This window comes from Idiotropiscis lumnitzeri, chromosome 17 (assembly GCF_059441095.1).
Source record: "Idiotropiscis lumnitzeri isolate Australia: NSW breed Sydney's pygmy pipehorse chromosome 17, RoL_Ilum_1.0, whole genome shotgun sequence".
Lineage (NCBI taxonomy): Eukaryota > Metazoa > Chordata > Actinopteri > Syngnathiformes > Syngnathidae > Idiotropiscis > Idiotropiscis lumnitzeri.
The window spans coordinates 10085804-10107941 of NC_142407.1; the positions used below are offsets into that span (position 1 = coordinate 10085804).

Sequence of the window (22138 nt, forward strand, 5' to 3'; positions counted from 1 at the left end):
AAAAAAAAAAAAAAGTGCACCCTGAAAGATGCCATTTGTTTGTGTATGTTTTTTGGAATGTTTGTGAGATTGCCAAAGATAGTATAAAGTACATTTGTGACAAATGACTCTTTCTGGGCCTCATTAAGCAGCATCCTTCGACATTTTGTTGTCCAACTGAAGAAAATCATTTTTTTAGGGGGTGTGCAAAGAAGGGGGAGGTACACCAGACTGTCTAAATGCGAACATTTGGGATTAGCTGTTTCTTTTTAGAGTTTGCGCCAACTCCGTTGGGATTTTTGCTGCTTTTGTGAATGTTATGCGTTGTTGTGCGCATTTCAGTTGTTGGTGTCGTTAACACACCCAAACGTCGACTCGCTTTCTCCATCCGTCCTTAACGAGGCGCCATCGTGCAGGAAATGACTAGCGGTTGCGTAGTAAAAACGTAACCACAGGAAGTTTCGCATTTAGAATCCGTCAGAATCAAAACGAGGATCGGCAGTTCGACTTTTCAGATGTTTTATTTGTTTTTTTGCGTGCGGGACGGTTGGGGGGGGCATGACTAAAATGACTACGTGGTGAACTTAGGAGTTTTGGCATGAGTCACCAATTGGCCACTATCGAAGTTTTCGAGTACCTTCGAATGAGTGGTTGTCAAGCGCAACGCCGACCCGCAGTTAGCCAGTTAGCTGTGCCTACAATACAAAATACATCTTCCCGTCCTGGCTGCCTTAGAGTGCCTCGTTGTTGGTCGTAAGTGCGCGCACGTCTCAGAGTCAGAAGCGAAGGGGAGTGTGGGAGGTAGTGGTTATGGCACAAATGCCACCGTGTGTACATGACTTTGAACACCCTTACGTGAATTGAGTGAGTTGACTGTGTTCGCCCCTTTTTTTTTTTTTTTTGATGGACAGGGCAGCTTTTAAGGAACAAACAGTAAAAGGTTTCCTTTTGACGCGCAGTCGTCGTAACAATTTGTGGACTGATGCGTGGCAGGTGCGCGTCATGCTTCTGTGTGCCGAGCGGGAGTGCTCAGGCCATGAGATAATCGCACACCGGCCAAATTATGCACCCGCCCAACACCCCCCTCCGTAACCTCCGTCTTCTTTCCGCTCAATTAAAGCCTCTCAAGGTCACACATATCTTGTCCCAGATAACTTTCTCGTCTTTGTGGGCCCTACTTTTTTTTTTTTTTTTGACGGGGATGTGGCGAGCTCAGATTTGGGTCCTCCCCTTATAAAAAGTCCATAATGAGCACTTGTAAACTTCTTGGCTGGAGTCCCCATGTTTGTTTCGTTAACTTCATTTTTTTTTACAATCGCATCCACCGTGCAACAAGTTCTCCTCCACTTGTTTGGCTTCACTAAATATCTTAATTTATTTCATTCAATTTAGTGTGCATGTGTGTGTGTGTGTGTGTGTGTTTGTGCGTGTGCCCGCGCCCGCTCATTCGGCCTTGTGGCTCCGGATCTCCGCGCAGCACGTCGCGACTAATCCCGCCTTCCTGTTTTCCTGCAGAAGAAGGGAGGCAGAGAGGGATTGTAGATCCGCAGACGAGGCCGCTCAAAGTCGCCGTCTTGTTTCCCAAAAAGTCAACGGGCACAAATCACTGCAGTCAGTTGGTTTTTCCTTCCAATGACGGTTGACATAATGGATGGATGTATACAAAAAAACGACCACTGATGACTTTCTTAATGGATGTGCAGAGGATGATTTGTTCCTTCTAACGTTGACCGCCATCATGTGTTTAATGTGGAGTGACAGCGGCGGTTTTGTGCCTCAATGGACTTTTGATCGGGTTGAGTGTCAACAAGCTGCCATAAGAAAAGCCGCCCCGGGGGGAGACCTTGGGTCCGCTAAAAGCTTCTTGTGTTGCCTCGCTGTCGCCACGTCTGGCCTCTACAGCACATCGTCACCTCGTTTTTTTTTTTGTTTTTTTTTCCCTGACGACACCTGAATGCAGCACGACACTCGTTAAAATACCTCCCACTCAAACCATTCGTCCGTTGTCTTCTTCCTTATAGACCAACTTCCTGTCTACGCTCCGAATCAATTAGTCTGCTTCAATTACAGAGCAATAAATGAGCAGTTGGCTGCCATGGGGACGGGTTGGTGGGGGGGCGGTTGGGTCATGAAGTTGTGTAAAACGTTCCAGTCTGGTGGGGGTCTCCAACTTCAACAGCATTACTATTGAGTGAATTTACTTGTGTGTTCACCCTCGTGGGGAAGCACGGTGGTTTAGTGGTTAGCACGTCTGCCTCGCAGTTCTGAGCTTCCTGGTCCAATTCTCAGCTTCCCAAACTCTTTTGCAAAGGTCTTGGAGACAAAGTAGTCTATTAGGGGGCAAATTGAGCAAACTGACCTTCATGGCTGACCAATTCCGGTTTTTTTCTTAAGTGTTGGAGAATTTGAATGGATTGCTGCTATATTTGCTGTAAACGTTTGTTCTTTACTGTACGGGATGTGCTCTTTGATTGGCCGACTGTGTAAAAGTGAAGGATGCGTGTTTGGCGGTGCTCAGGTTGGGCTATTTTGGGCTCTACATGCAACGGTGAAATGTAAGTTAAAGGCTGTTTTGGTTGGCTCGTAACTTACAGACATGGAAGCATAATAACAGCTTTGTAAAAATCACTGGCTTGGTATTTATACACACTCACACGCGCACACACACACTCAAGTGGAACATGTTGTTTTAAACTTTTAACCAAACACTGAGCATGTTTTTTTTCTCCTTTATCCAAAAAGTAGGATAAAAAATACTCCACTGTTTTCTTACAGACAAAGAAACTAAAAGTGAGATTTGAGTCCCGATGCCGCTGTTGGGAGACCAAAATTCACATTTGCTAGGAGAGGCTGATTTTTTTTCCATCTTTTTTTTTTTTTTTATGCGCGGGTAGAATTATTCCTGAAACTGTGTAGTCAGTTAGCATTCAAGACTGAGGGCTCGTAAAATCGAACTAACAGATAGAAACCCCAAGAGTCATTTTAAAGTTGCACTTGAAAATCCTGGACGTGAATTCACAGAGTTGTTTTTAAATGTATTATACACACAGCAAATGGCAGATTTCCTGAGTCTTTGCTGGCATGTTTTTTTTTTTTTTTGGGTGGGGGGTCTACTCATGACAGACATAATGAACCTACCAAATTTCTTCTTGGCAAGTGTAACTGGCATGTGAGGTGAAATTTAAAAAAATTCTGATGTGCTCTAGTGAGCCAATGTTACCATAATGGCGCTGAGGCCAAAATAACTCTGCAATGGCAACCTTCAAACCAAAATGGCCAACATTTGGGGTCTTTTCAAGCTTTGATCCTCGAGACTTTTTGTGGTTCTACATACGATAAAAAATGCCGACCAAATTTCATGTTTCTAACTAAAATAACTTATATTCTTAAAAAAAAAGTCTTGGAGCTTTCCCTGATTTTGCTGGAAACGTAATCTCCTATTGAAACTTTCATCTGGACTGAAAACTCCAAGAACTTCAGGACCACCTGTCAGATAAAAACCATAATAGCCCAGATGCCCCTAACAAGTTGCACATTTTGTGATATGATGACTTCCGGAATCCCTATCTGGTGTATCCGTTCAAATGTTTTATTATTATTTGTGTGTGTGATGTTAGCATCATCAATGACATTAGTGTGCATACACATGGCTGCTCCTCATCGTCCTCTTCCTCTTCCTGGCTTCATCATGCACACACACGCACACACAGTGTGTGTAGACGGAATCCCAAGTACTTCCGGAGGTCACCAGATAAAGAAGGCCAGCAAACATTACAGTGCACACACATGGACAGCTGCTGCTGCTGCTCCAGTTGTAAGCGTGCTTATCTGTGTTTGGTCCTCACGCTAATGGCACATGTTGCTATAGGGAAGGGGAGCTAACAAGCTATCAAGTTATCCTCTGTGTGTGCGTGCGTGTGTGTGTGTGTGGGTGGGGGGGGGGGGGGGGGTGACTCAACACTTCATTGGTTTACCTTGTTAATTTTTAAACTCTGCTAACGGTGTCTACCTGCCAGGATGAACCTAAAATGCGCAAGAACTTTTCCAGGTGAACTTAATTTGACCTTGTGTCAAATTTGAAGTGCATATTTCTAACTCTTCAATGTTTCAAGAATGCACGGCTTGCTGAAGCTGGAGGTCAAAATCCACATTTCAGTCCATTCATTTGTGTGCCTTTCTGCGACTATTCCAGTGTCTCCAATTCATTGTTGCAACCTGCCCGTGACATTATTAGCCCTTGAAATCTGAATTTGGAACTTTTCCAGTCTCTTTTACACTATAATGCTCCGTTCACGCCAAATCTGTTTGAGCGTTCCACAATGAGTCATGCTTTACTTGCATTTCATATCAAAATTATCCCGCCCCTCATTTTCAATTGCACTTGTTTTTTATTTTGCCACGTGGTGTCTCAATCCAACTGTTTTAATTAAGACAAATGCGACTTATAGAAAAAAAAGTGGAAATCGTTTTTAAAATAAAATCTCGCAAAAAAACAACTTTAAATTCAGTAAGACTGTGGTGCGCTTGCCGACCAAGATTTATTGAGCGTGAGTGATTTTAAACACACGCACAGGGACGTCAACGAATGTAGAGGCCACACAGCGTGTACGCATGTGCTGCAATGCGGTCATGTGAAGCGCACAGACAGCAAGTCAAAAGATAAGACGCAAGCACTTTGAAAAGCTGCCGACCAACAAGGATACTCGGACGGCCACTGCACGCTCCTCCCGGCGTCTTGAACTTTGACCCAACCCCACTGACCCCTCGTCTCGTCACGTCTCTCGTTCTGCCGAGTCGCCCTCTCAGCGCCCGTCTGTCTCTCGTCTTCCTCACGTCACTTTCTTTCTCGTTTGCTCGCTTGCTTTCTTTCTCCCGCGCAGGCACAGAGAATGTGTTGTCCCACTTTATTGAATCAATTCAATGAAAAGAAAGTATTTGTGTGAAAAACATTATAAAAGGCTATGGATGAAAGAGAATTAATACTATAGAAATTCCTGCGAAAAATATTGAAAAAAAGTTCCGCTAAAATTTAGGAATTTAAAAAAATACGGAACAAAAATCTTCAAATCTAAAAAAGTGAAGAAAAAAAATAAGATTCATTTTAAATTAAATATATGTTATATTAATTGTAAAAAAGAGAATTATTTATATATATTATTTATTTCTTTAAAAAAAAAATCAAAAGATGAAATAAAGAAATGCTGTTTAATAATCTAAAAAATATTTTAAAAATTAATTCAACACAACTGCTCCTTCAAAAAATAACTAAATCCTATGAAACATTTAAATATCTAAAATTCATTAAAAATCCAAACAAAATCTAAACTACCTTTAATATATTTAACTCATTAAACATATTTAGAAAATCTTAAGAAAAATATTCAAAAATGCCCCGTCTCCATATATTTATGAAAATTCCCAAGAAAAAAAAATTCAATAAAGTTTCATTAATTAAAACCAAAAACAGAACAAAAGCTTTGTTTTTCTGCAGTTGCTCTCATATTGGCCAAAGTCAATTAAGACTTTCACATTTCAAAGATGGTGCCCTGGATGAAGATGGAGGGCGAAGGGGAGGGGTCGCTCGTTTGAGGGTCTGGGCGGTTTTGTGTGTGTGTGTGTGCGTGTGTGTGTTCGGGGGTTTTTGTGTTTTATTACCATAATAAGAGCCCCTCTTTCTTCATTTGCACACAAGCTCCAGCGTGCCCACGTACACGCCCGTTTTAAAGGCCCTCATTGTCCGAGACGCCCGGGGACGCCCTCGCCTGCTCTTGGGGGGGCTGGGTGAGGGGTTAGTGCCTCACAAAGGAGGCAGGCCAGCGAACCCCCCCGCCCATCCACCCCTCCCCCTTTCCTCCCTCCATCTCTGTTCCCTGGCTGCTCCTCAATTTCAAATCAATCACACTGGCTTTCACAATCAGCCACCCACCCCCACTCAGCACACACACACGCACACCAATCTCACTCCATCCACCAATAGCAGTGACAGTAAGCTTGGGATAACCCACAGAGTCCCCGAAGCCATCATCAGTGACCTCATCATAACCCAACTAAAATAAAATAATCAAATAAAGTGAAGAATGGTCCAGTGGAGCTCATAATGACTCCTTTCGTCCCCCCACCACACCGCACATTCGTGGAAGTTAGAAATGCCACTTGGGGTCTCAATTTAAGTGTTTTATAGAAATAAATAGAAAGTTTGCTTCAGAAAGTTATTTAAAAGTGAAAAGATGAGTTGTGGCGGTTTTGGTCAAAACATTTGAGGCATCACTCCAGTTTGTGTCATACAAAATAATTTATAAAGGCAATTGTATTGGCGTTACCACTTGATGATATATACATACAATATTTTATTATTCTAATATATTCACAGGAAATCATAAATTCAGGCACTTCCACCAACTTTTTTTTTCTATTTAGAGATCCTGAGATTTAAGACTTTTTTTCATTTTAAATAAGAAACACAAAAGTAAAATAATCTTATATAGAGAGATTTATAATTAACAATCGCTTCTTCTTTTTTTTTTTTAAACATAGCAAAATAAATCTATATATTTTTTTCCTTGTTAAAATAAAATGTCTTTCAAAATAACTTTTGGGAAGGGACGGGCGAGTGGTGGCGGGCCCCTCCTCCGGCTCCTCGTGGCGTGTCTTCGGGTTTTCGTGTTGTAGTGCGGCGCTTTACCAAAACGTCCCGGCTGTTGCTGTCCAAAGTACATCCGTCTTCAGTGCTCCATTTCATTTTTTGTTTTCAAAATCACGTCCTAATGTGGCCACCGGCACGGGGGTCTTATCGGAGCGCCGTCTTGGGGTCCCCACGAGGCCGCGCGTCCTGGTAGCCCAGCAGGCACGGCTCAGTGGACAGCGCGTCGTGCGTGAAAACCGAGTCGTTGTCGGACGAGCACGAGCTGGACGTGTCCTCGCACGACGGCGAGTACTGCTCGAAGGGCGTTGACAGGTCCAAGTACTGTACGGAAACAAAGATGCACACGTGTTCAGAAGTCTGCAAATTCAGAATGAGACACTGGGAACAAGAGTGAGCTAACGCCATTGTTATGTCATGTTACTGCACGTCAAGTGGAGGAATTTTGAGATCTCAGGGGAGTTCTTGATTGCGCTTGGCACTTTTGCAAATTCATCCGTGCAATACTGGGCCAACTCCCATTTTCCTTTTGAGGTCACTAGTGGGTCACCGTAGCAGGGGGTGGGAAATGGGATGTAGCGAGGGCTTTTATTTCCACAAGTATAGGTACTTCTTTTTCAGTACATACTCTTAGTCCTCTCCGGGAAACAAACTTTGGATGGTTCTGTTGCAGAATTTTGTGACTGTGGTGCTTTCTGGAGCAGTCTCTGGCTCATTTGTGGCTACTCTGTGTTGTCGAGGGCATCTGTGGTTCATCAACAAATCAATAACATGTAATAGCTCCTCAGTTTGGACTCAAAACATTTGTGTTTTTGCGGGTTTTGTGTCGAATTTTACATCCCAGTTGGAGAATTGAGGCCATCTGGCCCGCATGTGTGTTGCCAGGAGTGGGTACGTTTTGGGGACTTGCATTTGGTTTTGAAAACTGACATGAGTTTAAAAAAAAAAAGCTTAGTGTATATGTAATGTGTGAAATTATTGATGACATTTTTAAAATGGTAATTTTACTCCAGTTATTTTTATTGGTAGAGCAAGTTATAAAATAAAAATGGCTTTGTGCCTACCTCATTGCTTGAAATGTCCCAGCTTGTCAATTGATACTGCCGTTGCGCTTAAATTGGCTGATGGTTAATTTGTTGCTCCAGCTGCGCAGCGGTAGCGTTTATATTTAGCATTGATTGACTTGTCATATCTTAGCTAATGTTCTTCCTACACCATTGTGTCTGTGTGTGTGAATACACAAGACGCCACAATGTGTAAAAGAGCTCAACTAAATTCAGTTTGTTCGTGTAGTTCATTTTGCTGTGCTCAATTTATCAATGTCTTTGTACAGTAACAAATAAATGTTGACGTAGGTTAGGTTTACAGTATCTTAGCTTTGTTATTTGAGCTCAACTTGGTTGATGTCATCCTTTGTTTGTTGCTTCATATGTGCGAATTAGCAAGCAAATAAAATGAAATGTCATTGCATATATTTGATTTTCTGCTCTTCCTGTTTGTCCATGTGTGCTAGTTACCGAGCAAAAATATTGCTGAATTCATCTTAGTGTCGTTTGGTTTACGCATAGCTTTGTTAGTTTAACTCAACTTGGTTCATGTTGGGCTTGATTTTTATTTCTATCATTAAATCTTAGCGTAGCTTAGGTTATGCTTAGCTTTGTCAGTTTAGCTCATCTTGGTTACTGTTGCGATTGACTGGCAACCAGTTCTGGGTTAACCGCGCCGACTACCCGAACCCTCGTGAGGAGAAGCATATCTAATGGATGGATGAGTGGTTCATCTTGTTCGGAATTTGTTGATCTGTGTGCGAACGCTAGTAAGCAGTGATATCAAGGACTTGGCAGAGACTTGCTAATATTTTGCTTTCTGCTTTGATCCAAGAAGGATTCACAGATGTTATTTTAGTTTGGCTTAGCTGATGCTGTATGTATTGAAGTTTATTGTGTTTCGTCATTTATCTAACATTACCGTTATCTTAGCTTAGCACAGCAGATATTGCACTTACCTCATCGGAGATGGACAGCAGCACCTTGTCCAGCTCCTCCACCAGCTGTTTAAAGGTGGGCCTCTGGGTGGGAACTGCATGCCAGCACTCGCGCATCATCATGTAGCTTCAGGGGACAAGCAAACAAAAAAACAAAAAACAAACACCACCGTTCATGTTAGAAAAAAGACAAGACAAACCAACACCTTGCCTTCGGCCCCCTTTTAAGCTTACAGTTCATGGGTGCAGTTGGAGGGCTTGTCCATGCGGTGTCCTTCCTTCAGCAGCTTAAAAAGCTCCTCGACAGGAATACCGGGATATGGCGAGCCCCCCAGGGTGAAGATTTCCCACATGAGCACGCCGAACGACCACCTGCCAAACAGGTTAGTGGGTCTTAATGACAGTCCGACCATTTGTGACGTTTCACGGTATGTGGTGCTTACACGTCGCTCTGGTGCGTGTAGACCCGGTCAAACAAGGCCTCGGGTGCCATCCACTTCACTGGCAGGCGTCCCTGAGTGCAGACACAGATTAGAACTCCACCCCGTGCGTTGCCATGCCAACACAGCTGCAAGCATTTAAAAGTACAACTTTCATTGTCTGACTGTAAAAGACACCGTCTGGCCAAAGCCACCACTCCTCCACCATGCCTTGTTTCTAATTATGTCCTATTAAACTGCCTGCCAATCAAGAGTTAAACATCTGACTGGCGTCTTGAAGTACACTACAGTACAATGTGGCCGAATAGGAGCTGAGACTCACGTTGGTAGTCTTCTTGTAGTAGTCGATCTGGTGAACGCCCCTGGCCAGGCCAAAGTCGGCGATTTTCATCACGTTGTCCTCCGTCACCAGGACATTCCTGGCCGCCAAATCTCGGTGGATGCACTGCCAAAACAAAAGCCGAGGAAGGTGATGCTTTAAAATTGTCCATCGATTATGATTCATTAAAGAATCCAACTGAACCTCATATGAGCAAGTACTCAGTGACAGAGGAAAGGAAAAACTCCCTCTCACTAAGAAACCTTGAACAGAACCCAGGATCCGTCTGTCGCAACAGGTTGTGTTGAGATAAAGCGACAGAACACAGTTATCTTCAACTGACCTGACGTTCAGGTTTTGGGGATGTGGAAGGGAGAACACCTGGAGGGAATGTCCAAACTCCACACAGGAAGGCTGTAGCTCAGAACTGTGAGGCGGACGTGCTACGACCTACCCCTGGTTTAAGACTGGCTCAACTCAAATTTGGCTTTTATTCGTGTTTTGTAAATCCGAAGCTAAATGTCTGTTCTGGTAAATGTCAACATACAGTCAGAATTTTACTCAACACAAACATCTTTATATAGAAAAGCATGGGTGCAAAGGAAAAGGTGGGGGGGGGGGGGGGGGGGGGTTGAAAGGCAGTGTTTATGTGACTTGAATGGGTGTTATTAAAGCTTATTTTGGTTTTCATTCGAAATAGACCCAGGCTTTTTGTGAGAGCGGCCTTGGTTTGCGGGCCTCCCCATAATGGAGGGTTACTTTCAGGCTCTGGCAGTGGCCTCACAGCCCAGAAACCCGATGCCTCCGCCCAGACAGTCTGTTTGCTAACAGATTTATGGCGGTGCTAAAAGCGACAAAAGCCTGAAGATGGCGGGGACGGACAGATGGATGGAGTAGAGTAAACAGGACTGGAGTCTGAGACGGCAGCCTGGCAGACAAAGAAGTGTGTTGATAAGTGAGAGCAGAAAGCATGCTGGGAAAATAACAAGAAAAGAAACATGAGGGTGTCAAGAATATTATTAAAAAAGACCCATCTGGACTATTGATCTGAAGGCAGTGTGCTCATTAAACACCCCTGACTCAAACTCAAGCTCTTTGTAGATTTTTGACCCATTGGGTCATCCAATTTCGAAGTTCATGTTCCCATGTTGTTGGCTACAGTTTGTGTCCAGGCTCACAAATGCATTCTAGTGGTTGCATTAACATCAAATACCACAATGAGTGGTCCAAAGCCACCGACCAGAAAACATCTGGCTTCTGCGCTACACAAACAACTTTAAAATCTCTATAAACAATGATCCAAATGTGATACAGGGTGGCCCCACTAGATTGTGGTTCATTGTTCAAGCAACCACTATATTCCGGATTTTTAAGCGATAATTTTTCATGGGTTTGTGAAGTTTATCGGCAAGTCAGAATTTAGAGTTATGCGCCTTTTGTGTTGTCCTGCTACACTGTTTTTTGTTCATTGTGATAGTAAACTTCGACTGCGAAACACAAACAGATTGAAGCAAGCACTGATTGCCTCTTATTTGGAGAACTGTGCGAGCAAGAACGGGCAAACTTTAATACAGTTCAGTGTTTTAATTTGTTTAAAGTGCACAAGTGGGGTTAAAGAATGTTTTCTATGGTATCTCTGTAGCACAAATTTTCATCCATTGCGAATGGATCTGGATTGTATCCATCACAATAAACGGGTGTTCACTGTCCTGAAAAACTGGCTCAAATCTTGATGTCTTAGAAGAAGAATGAAGTCAAGACAAACCCGCTTTGAAGCGAGGTATTCCATCCCTCGGGCCACCTGGTAGGCACACGACAGCAAGTCCTTAAAAGTGAGCTGCTCCTCAGGCACCTTAGTGACGTCGAAAGTGTAGTCCATGCCCGGCGGTCTTCGCGCTCGCAGGTACTCCCGCAGACTGCCTTTTGAGGCGTACTCCACTAGTACATAGAGAGGTCCTGGTTTTGTTGGAAAGACAACGGGAAATCAGGTTACTAATGCTTGTCCCCTAAGCCCCTTGGTGAGAGCAGAATCGTAGGTCTATCTCACCATCCTGAGTACAGACTCCAAGCAGGTTAATGATGTTCTTGTGCTTGTCCATCACCTTCATCAGCTCCATTTCTGAGATAAGGTCTGCGAGATCTTTATCTGTGGCGTCGTCTATAACAGTCAAGACAAACGTTATTTTAGGCACAGACTTAAAATAATCTCTTTTGATGTTTTAATTATAAGGGTATAATATTTACCTTTAAGCATCTTAACCGCCACAGTGGTGGCTTGGTCCGAAGAGTCCTTGTTGATGCCGTAGGCCTCGGCTCGAACCACTTGGCCGAAGCAGCCTTCCCCCAGAGGTTTCCCCAGTGTTAAGCTAAAGGACGGAACAGGAGTTGGTTAAAAATAAGTGCGTCCAAATCAAAAATCGTATACAGCCATAATTTGGGGATCCAATTTCTTCAAACATAGGTTCCTTTTTAGGTCCCCTGCATGACCAGAGAGCTACAATTTAAAGTTTTGTGTCTGGCTCTTGGCAATTAAGCCATGCTAAGGAGAATGTTTTTCTGGCTCAAGACACAGCTATTTGGCGTGACAGATTTTAGCACAACCTATAATGGACAATGTCTTTTCAGGTATATTACCTGTCCCTGGGGAACTCCCAGTCGGGGTCGTGTGGTAATTCAAACTCCATCACTCCGGCCAACATGGGTGAACAGCTAGATGAAAGGCGTGCCACCCTCATCAAAGATGCACTGGACTTCCCTGACGAGTTAGAGTCCACCGAGTACTAAAACAAAGAGGCAACTTTAGTTCTTACTCTTGAATCATGAAGACAAACTTGATATGCACCTGTCGGCGCAGCGGGAATTTGGAAAGCTTCTGGACCGGGAGGGCATCAAATGGCTCCCGTCTGGGGTGGACTTGCATCCGACACAAAACCACAATGACGATGGCCATGATCAGAGCCAGGAAGCCACATGCGTAGATGATTATGTCTGTGTACTTGGTCTCAATGGTGTCTCCGGAGTCTGCGGCTTCTTCCTCTGTTTGAAGTTGGGAACAGTTCATAAGTTATTCAAACATGGCTATGACAGGTTGTCAAATCTGCCAAGAATGATGTTTTTCCGTTACCCGAAAGGACGGTGAGCCAGGCTGACTGATAGGCAAAACCGATTGAATTTCCAGCCAGACAGGTGTACTCTCCTGCGTCCTCCATGTTGATTTTAGACAAGTAGAGTACCTCTACCTCAGACATGTTCAGACTGCCGGTCTATATTACACGTCACAAACAAAAGGGCGGTTAGAACCCACAACTATGAGACAGCACAAGACTCTGGGCACAAAACCGTCACCAACCTTGAGAACCTGGACGTACGGTGTTCCGTCAGGACCGTATCGGCTACCGTTCCTTTCAATGTGTTTGAGCCACTGGATGTGTGGCTGCGCATCACTGTAGACTTTGCACTGGAACTGGACGTCAGTGCCCACTACTGCTGTGGTGTTGGCCGGTAGACCTGCCTGCAGGATGGGCCTATGGGGGGAGCGCTCTGAATGGAAAAGAGGGTATCAACAGATGAGCCAAGGAGTAACTAAAGCTACCTGCAATATTTTGGGTTGAAAAGTGAATCAAGAGGAGAGTTTCAGTTAGAAAACGATTCATACTTCATAACAATCCTCCTAAAATAGTTGTCAATGTCACATTCAAGCTGGCAAAAAAAAAACAAGCAAGGTAATTTCCGGATAGAATTCAGCCCCAATGGCATTGCTATTTGTCAGCTGGCCACTGGGGTCTCTTTGATCAGCAGTTAGTCTCGCTCTCTGATCTCGTTAACTGTCTCGTTAGTCCTCTCCCCCAGTCAGCCAGGAAAGGGAAACTGACCCCGCTGTGGACGGACAGCCAACAAATGAACAAACAAGCCCACTGCCTGCCTCAATCTCAAGTCACAGGTCAGGTAGAAAACTGCTTTGGACGCCTGACCGTCCACATCCTGCGCGCCATGGCTGACGCCAGGCGCCCCGTCACTTTTTACCCCCCCCCCACACGATTATCCTCCCCCTCACACTGGAGGCTTTCATTTGGAGTCATGATGCTTTTTCCACAAGAGCTAACTAATGACCGCTGCTGGGGTTGCCATGAATACAGTCAGTCAGATGGCATGGCTTGAAATTCAAACTTTTAAGATCTAATTTGTTTTATGGACTTACTGTTTACTACCTCAGCCCACAGAAACATTACTATTTAGCATTTTTTTTAAGCTGTAAAATTGGTCTTCAAGACCAACCCAACCCCCCCACCACTCCGGACTGATTCAAAAATGTCAGAATCTTACCTAGGACGTCAAGGACATAGCTGTGAGAAATAGAGCCATATTTATTTTCCACCATGCAGGTGTAATTTCCTCTGTCTGAAGGCACAACACTCTCCATCACCAGGCTCCAGTGTTGATGCCTCAGCTTGCAAAAAAAAAAAGCAAAAACAACACCAGGCAATGAATGTTACCTTTCAGGAAGGATTAATCCAAAGAAAAAAGAAAATTTTATTACCTTGATGCCCCCGATACGGTGCTCGCCTCTGAACTCCCTTCCATTTTTGAGCCAGCGAATACTCGGCATCGGGCTTCCCATGGCTGGGCAACGAAACTTCACCGTGTTGCCCGCCGGGACGGCATACAGCTTCTTTTCCATACGTTGGGTGTGGGTCCAGTAAGGACCTGTAAAGACCAGACCACATGTGAAGTTGCAGCCTTCAGGCGGACTTGAAAAAGCTCATTCCGTAGCTACACTGCAAACCACTAATGCACCTCTAGAAAGGTAAACTTGGTCGTTTTCCATCTCGGATGATGAGTCATCCAAGCCGTTGTCTTCGTCATCGTCCCCTGAGCCCAACGAGTCTAGAAAGTGATAAGAGTGAATGGTGACTGATGCTTTGCGATGGCATGATTTAGTGTGTGACAGAGTCTTGGTTGGATACAACTTGACTCTGCACAGTGAGCGGCAGGGTATAGCTTATGTCTTTCTTTCCCGTCTTACCAGTCACGGAGACGGTGAAATTCCTAATGGGTACTCTGGTTCCACGCAGAGCGCAGACATAAACTCCAGAGTCCTCATATGTGACGTCGGCGATCTCAATGGCAGCACCTCGAATCTGGATTCGAGGCGTAGGCACCAGCCGGGTTCCCGCTTTGTACCAATTGACCGCCATACCTGGCCGAGTGGTCATGTCACAGCGCAATTTCAGGACGTTGCCCAGCTCAAGGATGAGATGCTCTGTTGTGTCCTCACTGAGGTCTTCTGTTTAGAATTTGCACAATAAGGTTATGACCTTCCGACCAGCAAGGATAACATTGCTGTTTGATAGCAGGACTGGAAAAAAACTACTTGTGGACGTTGCATGTTTGCATCTAACAGACCAGTCAATTATGTCTTCATCTCAAGCCCGTATATCAATGACATTGTTTTTACATCAGAGGTTTGTTGAAGGTTGCAAAAGGCTCAGAAAATGTTTGCCAGGCATTCACCATGAGTTTTAAGCAAACACTTTTTCCCATTGCCATTGAATTTTGAATATGTACAAATTTCCAAAACGAACTCAACGAAAAAAAACATTCCCTGGCACTGGCAAGCCTTTGCTGTTCAGTGTGATACCAACTTAATATTGTTCAAGGCAGTCGGCATACACCCCCCCATTATATTTCATCCCCAAACAATGACATTGCCATGGAGATGAGGACCGACTGACCGGCCTGACCCCAGCGCCCACCCCCACTCCCTTGAGCGGCTTCATTTCGTTGTCCCTTTTGTGGGTTATTGTGGGACGAGAGCAATCAAGCAAACACCGTGAAGCTCCCTCCCCAACAGGTTCTTTTGAAACAAACATAGAAAAGGATCGAGGAGGACAGGATAAAGCTAATGAACATGTCGGGGTGTGACAGTACGCCTAGCGCAAACCCAAGGGGGTAGTTAAGGTTCACTTGAGATCTGAAGGTCTCACTTGCATTCTTGTCACATTTCTAATCAAAGGGTCCACTTACAGTACATTTAAGACTCACGTTTGGGAAAAGCTTTAATGCATGACGTTACCTTGTGGGATCACTGTTTCCATCATGTCCACCTTTTTGGAAATGATGGTACCTGCGCAAGAGGGTTGGTAGTGTTACAAATGATGGCTGTTGATGTCTGATTGTTCGTTAGACAAGCACTGTATGATTATGTCGTACCTGGCAGGACTTCCAGCCACGCAGACTGCATAGCTTGTACAGTTTTCCCTTTGTGTTTGCTTTCGGCCATGCAGATATATTCGCCTGCATCTTCCAGGCTGATGTTGGTCAGATGCAACGTATTCAACTTGGACGTGATGCTCTGCATGGGCTAAGCACAAGGCAGATTTTTCACGTGACTAACGAAGAAGCGACAACGAGACATGTTTTTTGTGGTCCGACAGCTGATCTCCGCTCACCGTGAGGGGTCTGAGGCGTGGCGGTCCTCCCTGCCCCCGTCCCCCTATCTCCTCCTTCAGCCACTGCACCTTGGTGGATGCCGGCCGGTGGACTTTACACAGCAGCTTCGCCTGACCGGTCACCGTTGCTGTGATGTTTTCTGGGTAACCTGGCACGATCAGATGTCTGAACGTCCGAGGATCTGGAGGGTGAAAACAGATGAGAAATGTTATGGGTACTGTTAAATCTCAGCCCCAATGTTCCTGGCCTGGAGGCGTTTTGAAAAATACAATTGTAGCACATCCTGCTGGTTTTAGTTGGACCCTGAAACATCCGGCATCAGGAGAACATTGTGTTCCTAGCCGGCCGAAGCCGCTTAATGCCACCAGGAAGTGGTGATAGAGTGCGCAGATAACCTGGCTACTATCGTGTCACAATCGGCCACAGTGGACTCCATTCATTGGGTCACTCTCTCCATTCATGCACTCGCCCACTCGCTCTACTCGCAGCATATGCGCTCCGTGGCCGGGGACCTCCATTACCGCTCAGTCACTCAGAACGAGCAATTTTCCAGGGCAATTTTCTGTTTGATTGCTTCCTGCGAGCGCTTAGTGAAAAGGCAATCTGTTCCCCTGTCAGAGTGAAGTGCGGACCCTTTCTTTTTTTTTCACTAACTGCCCCAAAGTACACAATCTGCTAATGCACTCGGGAACAAAACGCACAATTGCAACATTGAGCATTGACGAAAAAAAAACTGCAACCGCATGGAAACACAAATCAGTTTGTTCACAAAGTTCAGGAGACAGTTGGGTCGCCGCAGTCCGAGGACTCATGCTAATGAACTTGCAGGGACAGGGACAGCCGTGCCCTGCCGTTGAACTTGCGGCGGGGTGTGAATTGTCACCCAGAGGCGAGGGGGCAAACAAAACAAGGCACAAACACAAACAAAGCGCGAGACTGGCGACCGGGCGGCGGGCTGGCAGTGCAACTTGCTGTCTAACAGACTAAATTGTGCATGAATTCAAACGCAAAGGCTGCCGGGTGTCAAAACAATAATCGAGTCTGAATCGCCACAACGGCTTTCAAGTCAAGCTGTCAGAGTAACGAGCCTCTCGGTGGTCCCGCTTAATGGCCTGACCAGCAGATGCACCCCTGGGGAAAAAAAAAAGACAGCCCAATGTTGAAGAATCTTTGGCACAGTCACTGCTCCTTGATGTTGCCCCCACCAGAAATAATCCACTTTTTTGTGGCAACGAGGATGCTTCTCCGTCGAGCATAGACCTCTGCCAAGGCAAAAAAAAATCATTTTTAAATCGGCTTTTTTTACTCCCATTTTTGCTCGTGTTGTGAACATTTTCGTACGTTTCCGTCCATGCGTAAATGTGTGAAGTATTTAAGAGCATTTTGGTTGTGTTCTTTCTCGTGGTCTCCAGATCGCACCTGAATTTGCCTTTCTGTATCGACTCGGCTTGTCGTAATTTCACAGTCCTTCGTTCTTCAGTCACCAAAACTTCTTGATGGCGCCAATATATCATATAAGGGAAGACTGCACTTAAATATTTGGATGATGGACCAAACCAAGTTTCTGTTTGCTCAACCTTTGTGATTGTGAATGTCAAATTTAATTTCCATGAAGTATTTTAATCTATATTCGTCGCGTTGCCTCAGGTGTTTTCCAGATCACACGTTTGCTTTCATCCAACATCCATGGAAAATATCCTTGTGAGAGGCAACGACAGCGAGACCATAATTAAAGATTCTGACAACAAATCACTTGCTCATACTACATACTTTTCCGTCCTTCTCTAACTTTGTATGAAGTATTTAAGGACAGTTTGGTTGCATTTTGATCTCCACATAAGACATTCCTCCGGAAGGTTGGAATGCATCCTAAACCTCTTAGGTCAATGTATGATCCAGCTTCACTCGACTGTCTTGCAAATAAAGTCAAGAGGGCGTCGATAGAGCAAGCCCCAGCGAGCCTCGCCTCCGGAAAGAGACAACCTCCGTGCTCGATGCCCCCCCAGCAAGTGTCTCTTGTCCGTCCATTCAACAAAAAGTAAAAAATAAAACATCCTTTCATTTCCATCTGTGGATAACATTGAAGTAGATTTTTTTTATTCCACAATTAGCCATCTTAATGCTTTTGGCATTTGCTTGAAAAGCATCAGTGAGAAACGGAAGACTACCGCCCACTCTCTTCTTCTTCCTCTGCAGCTGGCATGCGACCCGGCAGACTTCCGAGCCTCAGGGCTTGCAGCAGATCAGGTAGCACTTTTCACGGCAGCCAAAACACACTTTGCCCCCTTTGTGCTCTCCATCTCGCTGGAGGTGAAGGTACTTGGAACTTACAGTGGAACCACCTAACTCACTTTGGAATTGAACCTGGAAATTTCTTCGGAGCCTCCGCTGTATCTGTTTTTTACCATGACAGACCGCATCCAGATGCGGGTTGTGGTTTCGTTAAGCGAACTGGGCAATTAATCCGTTTTTCATAAAGAGGTGGCAGTATATTAGCCCAGTGGTGAGAATGTTTGCCCCACAATGCCGAGGTTCTGGGTTTGAATCTTGGTTCCGGTCTTCCTGTGTGGAGTTTGCATGTTCTCCCTGTGCTGTAGCTGCTTTTCTATGGGTACTCCGGCTTCCTCCCACATTTAAAAAACACAGGTTCACTGAAGACACTAAATTCTCCATTGGGGTGTATATGAATGCTTATTTGTTTGAATGTGCCCTGTGATTGGCCATTCCAGGGCTCACCACGCTTCGTAGACTCCAGCTCACCCGTGACCCAAATGAGGACCATAGAAAACAAAGTGATGAGTAAACCTAAAAACCGAACTGGCGATCTTTGTGCTGTGAAGCACAAGTGCAAACCACTTTAGGGACACTCGGGACAGAGCTTTGCGTTTCGATCCAAGAACCAATTCAGTGCCAGAAATACTGGTGCTGATCATTGTGGAATCCACAATGTGGAATACAGGACTCCAACAATGACTTTTAAAACAACAACGGCCGAATCAACAAAAGTTTTCTTTACCTTTCATTCTTCCTGCCCTGTCGTGGGATCTGGCTGCGAATGAATCCGAACAGCAGAGCAGGAGCAGGCACAACACGCAGAGCCTCGCCATCCTGATCTTGTCGAGGCTTGGTCGAAGTCTACGATGTAATCGCCAATGACCAGCGTTGGCCTCACGCGCCAGCTCCTGGCATCGGCAACACCACCAGTCCTCAAATATGGAACCTGTGAAGGCAAAACAAAAACGGGGCTTTACTCTCACTACTCTGCACAATCCAAACTCAAGAGTGACTGTGTGGACTGGGAGCAGCTGCGTTCTTAAGCAGATGTCCTGCAAACTGCCCCGCTCGTCCATTCCGTCCTACATTGTCCAGGGCTCTCCCCCTGCATCATGAATAAGGAGCGGGGCTGTTACCGCCTGTTGTTTGTCAATGGACGGTGCGAATGGGCCCTGACTGGGGAAAAACACTTGAAACTTGCCAGGGAGATGCAGAAGATGAAGGTCAACACCGTCTGCCGCTTGGTTCCATGCCAATCTATCAATCTCTCCGCTTTATTGTGGACATTTGGAGATGTTTTCTTGGAGATTTTGGTTGAAGAAAATAGCCAATCTCAGCTTGATAAATCAATCCTTTTCTGTCTAGCTGACGTCTGGACAACAAATGCTCTTAAATGCAAATTCTGTCTCCAGTTATCACAAAAGATAACAACATGTAAATGAATGCGAGATAAAGCGGCACCTTTTGCAGCTCTCATGCCAATTACCGTTTCTCTACTTTATTTTATGATTTTCCACAATGAGTAACACAAAACAGGTATCTTCATGTATCTATATTGGAATTTTACTGCTGCATTTAACTTTAATGCCTTTAAAGTCACTAGTAGCAGGAACGCCGCAGGGATAATGGCATGTTTATTTAATTTAAATAAATTCTGCCACTTCAGTGCGGTTTATCGAATAAAATATTTTTTCATTTCCAAACCTACTTTTACAACTTTCTACTTTCCTTTTGTTTTATTTTTTTTTATCTCGTCATGTGGGTTGCACATCTAACATTTAAAATAAGGCTTTTACGGTATGAAAATGATGAAATCGGTGCTTAATATGTGATTTGAAAAAAAAAACACCAAAACAGTCTGAATTCTTGTAAAGAGTGGGGGAAAAATCTTACAGACTTTTGAAGCGTTTTGGGACCGATCCCAGTTGTGAGCATCCCTCTTTAATTACACTTGAAGTTGTGAGGCGTGTAAACGTGCCAGTCCAAACTCCACGCACTGCAGCCATACGCACACACACGCGCGCGCACTTCAGCCGGGTTCAATGTCTAAAGCACTCGTTTGCTTACTTCGATCTCGCAAACAAGCGTTCCATTTCAACTCAAATGAACTTTAAATGAAATCTAAAAGATAGTAGCTGAAGCGTTGTAAATAAAAAAATGAATGAAACACATTGAAGCTCATGTACCTCTTGTGTCCTTACGGGCTGTTTTCGTTTTGTTTTGTTGGAGGGGACTCACTCCTTATTCCAGTCCGTAAAATATCGAAATCCTCATTGGGCTCATGTAGTCCACTTGTGTCTCATTCAAAGAAAAAGAAGAATCGGGTTTCTTCAGCGGGCTCTTGTATCCGCAGGCTTATAAATCCATCACAACCTCCATCCACCGTCACCCCGAGTGGCGACAGCTGCCGGGTGGGCCCCTGGTGCGAGGAGCGGGCGCACCACTCAAAGTACATCCATGCAGGGGGAAGGAAGGCGCTCCTCTTCCCGGTCACCCGCGCGGCCGTTATCCGTTTCTGCAACGTTACAGCCCCGGTGAGTCCCGTCCGGTCTTGGCCAAATTCGGCGCCTTTTTTTGTTTGTTTGCTTTTTGGGGCTCAGCCGGTGCGCTTTTTTACGCAACGTCCTTGCTTGTCTCTTCTTCTCCCCTTCTTCCAATTGCGAGTCGCTTTATCCGCCTGAGGTCTCAGCGAACCTCCGCCAAGGCTCGTTTCGACTTACTTGGGAGAGTAGAGTGGCTGCGTGCGTGCGTCCGCGCTGCTGCCCGGCTCCGAAAGCAATGCCGCTACACCAGCAGCCAGCACGCACTCACAGCCACAACAACAATGGTGCGAGTGGCTGGGGGAGGGCTCGAGCGCGTCCGTGCGTGCGTGCGTGCGTGTGAGTGTCAAAGAGCGAGGGGAGGGGGTACTTCTGTTACCCCCCTTCCTCCCTCGATTCAGTCTCTCTCATCTCTTCAAATAAAAGAAAACAAAACCCCTCCAATGCAAAACACCTTGTCTACTAGACACAACTTTTTTTTCTCTCAATTATTTTTTTACTCGCACAAAACTTTTCTCTGGTGGCGTGCCACACCCGCCATAAATCAGGTTATTAAAACATTTATTTTGACAAGTACCTATTTATGAGGTTTTAATTGCCCTTTATGCAAATATGGCATAGAGGGAAGAGGAGAAACTTTTTTTTGGGTGGAGAAGACGCATGCAATTAAGTGGTTTTATTGAGTGAATGCTTTGCAAATTGCCAACATGTTTTAATTGCCATCACTGTGAAAAAGAAGGGAGGGAGGGGAGAAGGAGTAATTCCATTAGCTCCTCCTCTTTTGCAATTATTTATACTTTTGTATTTAGTTTATTAAAACACAAACACCATAATTGTGTTTCGTAATTCTCTCTGTATTCCCCCCTTTTTTCACATGATGGCCCCCAAAAAGAAAGCAGGATCTTCTTGCAATGCGTTTATTTTATGAATATCAAGTATAATATATATATTTGGATTTTTATTTCGAGGAGTGGCTTTGATAATGGACGGATGGATTTAGGGGCTATTAAAGAGTTTATTCAGAAACAACTTGTTAATAACCTGTACTTGCCTGTAAAATACAACTATATTAGAAATAAATGAGAATAAAGTTCTTATTTTAAAAGAATGAACTAAGAAAATTTGTTAATTTTGCATTAATTAATTAAAAAATATTATTACCTATTTAATTTATAGCTAGCTGAATGTTACGATTGTGCTGAGTAAATGCTGAAGCGATTGAAAGTGCTTAAGTTTTTACATTGTTGACGTCAGGCCTTGTTTTAGCCACGCCCTCAGAAATTTTGAAAAACTCAATTGGTGAAAAACAATTTAACGCTCGACTGGCACAATTGACACGATGTAATTCTTTGTACGTTTCCACCTTCCAGCTATAATCTTCACCCATGTGCAGTAGAATGTATTTTGAAGCGGTTCTCTCATTTTACGTGTACAGGTTCTTGAAATGGCAACTCTTGCTACGCGTAGTGCATATTGGGTCATCATCTTCATCGTCAGACATTGATCTTGGAG

At 44.6% G+C, this 22138-nt stretch overlaps 1 protein-coding gene across 1 annotated transcript; it reads right to left on the reverse strand.

The window, feature by feature from the left end:
- Positions 1-6252: 6252 nt before the first annotated feature.
- On the reverse strand, positions 6253-20874 carry fgfr4 (fibroblast growth factor receptor 4). The gene is made up of 21 exons (XM_088278864.1): positions 20273-20874; positions 18829-19032; positions 15812-15993; positions 15573-15723; positions 15436-15486; positions 14386-14646; positions 14157-14246; positions 13900-14066; positions 13686-13809; positions 12712-12902; positions 12487-12625; positions 12205-12398; positions 11997-12142; positions 11607-11728; positions 11410-11520; positions 11128-11318; positions 9366-9488; positions 9047-9117; positions 8838-8975; positions 8625-8730; positions 6253-6943 (listed from the first exon to the last, which is right to left on the reverse strand). Exons 2-21 carry the CDS (start codon positions 18917-18919, stop codon positions 6767-6769), a joined length of 2826 nt encoding a protein of 941 aa, XP_088134990.1. The 5' UTR covers positions 18920-19032; positions 20273-20874; the 3' UTR covers positions 6253-6766.
- Positions 20875-22138: the final 1264 nt, after the last annotated feature.

Excerpts from the sequence above, each read along its gene's own strand:
- fgfr4 (XM_088278864.1), bottom strand. The coding sequence starts at position 18,919 with ATGGCGAGGCTCTGCGTGTTGTGCCTGCTCCTGCTCTGCTGTTCGGAT. Across the intron at positions 9,489-11,127 it reads AATACCTCGCTTCAAAGCGG|TGCATCCACCGAGATTTGGC; the intron begins GTTTGTCTTGAC and ends TTGTTTTGGCAG. Across the intron at positions 6,944-8,624 it reads TGCTGTCCATCTCCGATGAG|TACTTGGACCTGTCAACGCC; the intron begins GTAAGTGCAATA and ends GTTTCCGTACAG.